Source organism: Notolepis coatsorum (assembly GCF_963971535.1).
Source record: "Notolepis coatsorum genome assembly, chromosome: 7".
Taxonomy (NCBI): domain Eukaryota; kingdom Metazoa; phylum Chordata; class Actinopteri; order Aulopiformes; family Paralepididae; genus Notolepis; species Notolepis coatsorum.
In genome coordinates, this window is record NC_140171.1 from 27,625,084 (window position 1) to 27,630,146 (window position 5,063).

Here is a 5,063-nt window from a genome sequence, read left to right on the forward strand (position 1 = left end):
AAACCTATTCATTGTTTCCAAACACGGATGAACTGTGCTTTAGGTCTTTCCTGAATTGCGGACAAACATTTCTAGGATAATCCAACAAATACACAATTATTTCACCATATTTCACACTTATCAACTCACAACATCTTTAACAGCTGATTGGATGATGGAGGGCAGATGTTTTCTTTAAAAAGAGCACATGCACACATGTCAAGCCACTGCAAATCAGACACCCAACGTGACAATTATTATTACCATCATACATCCTCGACTCAAGGTAAACATTTGTTTTCTAAAATAGACTACTGCTCATAAAATTATGTGTGTATAAAATATTGGAACTACTTTGATCCATATTTCAGAATGTTAAACCTTTTGTCTTTTGTTCTACAGGAGTGTATTCCAGCTGCTGACCTATAGATTCCAGCGATGAAACTACTCCTCCTCACCACGTGCTTGTTGGCACTGTGTTCCTCTCTTCCTGTAAGTGTCAACACACATTCAAACCCTGCTGGGACATTAATTAATGTGTAATTGGGTCATACTTTACATAATGTACACTCAATTCAGATACAGTATGTCAATGGTGTTCATTCCATGAAATTTCCATTGTTAAGGTATCTGAGGAGAAGGAGCGGGTGAAACGTTCAGACAGTTCGAGTTCAGAGAGTTCACAGGTCAGTATCACAGTTCTATCACCCACACTAAATTATGTCACATCTGTTGGGTGTAACTCTTGTGAATGAAGTTTTGTCTGATAATAAATGTATTTGTTTGGACTAGTGTGACAACTAGTGTGTCTTTGTCTAAATAAATTATTAGTCAACTAATGGTCATATGATTTTGTCAACTCATTACTAGTTGATTTCATTTAATAATTTTTGTCTTGCAAATTGATACAGTAACAATTGTTAAATGATATAATGAAAGTTGTTCCTCCCCAGTCAGTATTTGTGAACAAGCACCACTCTCTCCTAAAGCTAGAAATCAGAGAGAGAACCTTCCAATCCGTGATGTAATGTAAATTAATGTGACTTTAATTCTGCTTTAGACCTTCTAGAAATGCTAGAATATAAACCTCCCCTTTAGACGGCCTACCAAAACATATTGTGAGCAACATAATTATGCTAGAGATGTGCTTTTCATTTCCCAAGAAATAGCCTAACTCATTAAGCATGAAAAAAACACAAGAAAACAAATTGACTAAAATATATTACTCTTCTAAGAAGCCAACAACTGATTATTCAACTAAGAGAGGCAGCCTTCTATTCATCACCATTTCTTAAATATTTCTTAAAATAATTCTAAAATGTATTTCACTCTTATTGTTCCAGAGAAGCTACGGAGGCTATGGAGGCTATAGAGGTGGAGGTTATGGAGGTTATGGAGGTTTTGGAGGTTATGGAGGTGGAGGTTATGGAGGCGGAGGTTATGGAGGCTATATCCCCTACCCTGTTCCCATTCCGCGACCTGTTGTCCCGGCACCTCCACCTATCCAGTCCGGCTCTGGCCTGCTGGCAATACTACCATTCCTTCTGGCCAGCCTGGCCGCCGCCGCTCCTCCTCCTCCTCCTCCTCCTCCTCCCCCTCCCCCTCCTCCTCCCCCCCCTCCTCCTTAAAGAAAGTGAGATGGAATCTCGCATTCGACTTGTTCATATCATGTTTTGATTGTCTGAAATTGGATCAATAAATGACTTAAGAGAATAAGAAGACTTCTTGTTGTTTTTTAAAATCATATATCAACTTCTTTGTGTTCAGGTTAGTCCTTTTGAAATCTAAGATCTCCTTTGCAAAGGTCACCTTGCTAAGATAGCTTTAAAGGAACACTCCTAAAAAACAAAGCTGATTCATTGTATCCACAATCTCACATATATCCCAAAACTATAAACTGTCTTGTACAATTGAATTTGGTTTGTAATTAAAGCGTTGGGACAGGTGTTACAAAATGGTGCCGCAGTGTCCGGCAGCCTATCTGTGTGCTCCGTCGAGATGTGCTTAATTTAGTACATTTTTATAGTTTTAGTTTTTAATGTACCAACTGTGATTGCATTTAATGTATATGACCGTCAGTCACTTAGAGACATTGGATTAGGTTACACTCACCAACTGGATTGCTCTCTGGATCGGCTCGCCGAAGAACAACAATGGCCTGCCGAGATCCTGGGCTGCGGCCCACGCAAGAAAGGGGGCAGATGGCGAGGAAAGAGAGCCGGTGTCCGAGAGACTGCGATCCAGGAGACACAAAACGCCATTGCCCAGCATATTGTTGGCCAATGTGCAATCAATCGAGAACAAACTGGACGACATCAGAGGAAGGATTCAATTCCAAAGAGACATGTTATCCTTTGGATCCTTGTTGTGTGTTTTTAATCCATCAATAAAATAAAATCAAATTAGGGTCTGTAATGTTCTCTGCTTCACCGAGACGTGTCTGACGCCGGACATTCCAAACCACGCCATTCAACCGGCCGATCACTTCTTCATCCACCGCAAAGACCGTACGGAGGAAGATTCCGGTAAAGAGGCGAGAATATATTAGACCATTGCTACTCGCAATTTAATAACGGGTACGAGTCTCAAGCTGTTAGCGCATTCGGCAAATCAGATCATGACGCCATCTTTCTTTTACCTGAGTATAAACAAAGTCTCAAGCGCGTTCCTGTAGTAAGGCGAGAGGTTAAGCGTTGGTCTGCGGAATCAGAGGGCACACTCCAAGCTGCACTTGAATGTACAGACTGGGATGTGTTCCGCGATAACACAGACAATATTAATGACTACACTGAAACAGTGCTGGACTTTGTTTGTACTCTGGTAGAAGAAACAATCCCCTCTACCACAATTAGAGTTTACCCAAACCAAAAGCCCTGGGTAGACAAATCCGCCCGTGCACCTCAGCCTACAACGCCGGGCTTGTGACAGGCAACATGAATGAACACAAGGCGGCGAGATACAACATAAGGAGGACAGTAATAGAGGCAAAACGGCGCTACAGGGATAAAGTTGAACAGGCTGATTCCAGAGGTATGTGGCAGGGCCTCAGAACGATGACAGATTAAAAAGGCACCTCCCTCAAGCTGAACAGTGACATCTCCTTGGCAAATGATCTCAATACCTTATATGCGAGGTTGAGGCTGTAAACAACAACACCAGCCTACAAACCACTGCAATGGAGGGGGGGCCACTGCTGATGGAGACTCAGTGTTCAGGACAAGGAGGACCTTTAACACATTGGGTGCCAACAACGTTGGGTGCCAACAAATCTCGTTATTTAATCGTTATTTCTTTTATTAGAGATATCCATTCATTTTTCATCCATCCAGTCTCACGTTATCATTGGGAATGGCTCTGAGCTCAAAAAGGGCAAATACCGCCCCCTATCGTCTCCCGGATGGTATTGCACCCATTGGAATGGAGTCGATGGGAATGCATCAGAAAAAAAACTCTGGGCTCCACATTTTACTTCTGAGGCATGTAACCTGAGACTATTGCATCCACTGAGGGCACTGGAAGAAGCGTCGATTATGTGTTTCGGAGTATAGCGTTGGATTAATAAATCGATAATCTAGCGTTTATTTGAAAACGATTCATGAATCAGCCGGAAAATGACAACGTGTATTTTTGTGTGTATTCTAGTAAATTGCTATTACTGCAGAATCTTTTTTTCTTTCTAGAAATTTCCAAAACTATACTCGTATTCAAAACGGTATAAAACGGAAATGTACTGATGAAAAAACAATCCGTTTCGTACATGTTGACTGCAAGCAAGTCATTGATAAGCGACGGGTGTATTAGACCCATAGCCATAATTTAAGATATAGTTTAAGCGTTCGCAAATGTGCTCATCCTCTCATTGATTAGAGTGGTGGCAACCAAGCGATAATTCATCATTCATCGTTAGCACCCAATGTGTTAAGAAAGTGAATATCAGGAAGGCAGCAGGACCGGACGGTATCCCCGGCTGCGTCCTAAAAGTTTGTGCCGACCAATTGGCCCCGGTATTCACTGACATATTTAACCTGTCCTTAGAACAGGCTGTCATCCCCGACTGTCTGAAGAAGTCCACCATTATCCCTGTACCCAAAAAATCTACGACTGTGTGGTACAGCGGAACAACAACACAATCATCAAATTTGCTGACAACACAGTAGTGGTGAGCCTGATCTCTGCAAACGATGAGAGGGCCTACCTCAGTGGTGCCCAACCAGTCGACCATGATCGACCGGTAGATCGCGGGCTGGTTTCAAGTAGACCGCGAGATTATTTTGGAAAATCATTGTTACAGGGTCTAGTTAGATCGAGGCGATCGGCAATCGCTTGCTTTTGTTGTTTTCATGAATACCCCGGATGTAGAGGAATGTGAAGCACTTTGATTACAGACGCTGAACTTGATACTTGTGTCTGTCGTTATTCATGCCGTAGAAACATCCACACTGTTACATCCCAATGTATGTGCTTCCCCAGTGTGTGTCTTGTTCTCCATTTTGTTTCCTCCCTCCAGCCAGAACCCGTCCTCCACCATTGGTCCCTGCTAGGCCTGCCCTTCCATGAGCAGCACAGCACCGATTGGTGGATGGGTTTCAAGACTCCAATACTCAATCAGTAACCATCACCCACCACCCAATCATGGATCACCACACACCTGTTAAAACATGGCTTCTCACTTCAGTGTCTCTCTCTCTCGCGTCTATACTTTCCGTAGCCGCATTTCTGCAGGACGCTCTCTGATTGGCCACTGACTGACGCTCTCTGATTGGCCACTGACATGTTTGCCCAATCGCGTGACGAGCTGTGTCTTTGCCCATTTCCGCGTCGAACAGCCTGCAAACTACCTGGCGTTCTATCGCCATGCTTTGAGACAAACTCTAACCTTAACCAACTTCGAAAGAGTGCCTAAGCTTAACCGTCGAAAGAACTTGCCGTCACGCTCTAAGACAAACTCTAACCTTAACCTACTTCGAAAGAGTGCCTAAGCCTAACCAGTGTAGAAACTGACGTCGGCCAATCAGAGAGCGTCCTGCAGAAATGCGGCTACAGAAAGTATAGACGCCTCTCTCTCTGGCATGAGGCTAGGCCTA

The 5,063-nt window shown here is 43.2% G+C and overlaps 1 protein-coding gene across 1 annotated transcript; it reads left to right on the plus strand.

Moving 5' to 3' along the window:
- The first annotated feature begins 205 nt into the window (after window positions 1-205).
- On the plus strand, window positions 206-1,682 carry LOC311232390 (uncharacterized protein). The gene is made up of 4 exons (XM_084319174.1): window positions 206-265; window positions 382-471; window positions 606-665; window positions 1,323-1,682. Exons 2-4 carry the CDS (start codon window positions 418-420, stop codon window positions 1,605-1,607), a joined length of 399 nt encoding a protein of 132 aa, XP_084175300.1. The 5' UTR covers window positions 206-265; window positions 382-417; the 3' UTR covers window positions 1,608-1,682.
- The last annotated feature ends 3,381 nt before the right edge of the window (window positions 1,683-5,063 follow it).

What these genes read in the sequence shown, in the direction of transcription:
- LOC311232390 (XM_084319174.1), top strand. Translation starts at nt 418, where the DNA reads ATGAAACTACTCCTCCTCACCACGTGCTTGTTGGCACTGTGTTCCTCT. An exon ending in CACTGTGTTCCTCTCTTCCT is followed by an intron (nt 472 to 605) that starts GTAAGTGTCAAC and finishes TCCATTGTTAAG; the next exon opens with GTATCTGAGGAGAAGGAGCG. An exon ending in CGAGTTCAGAGAGTTCACAG is followed by an intron (nt 666 to 1,322) that starts GTCAGTATCACA and finishes TTATTGTTCCAG; the next exon opens with AGAAGCTACGGAGGCTATGG.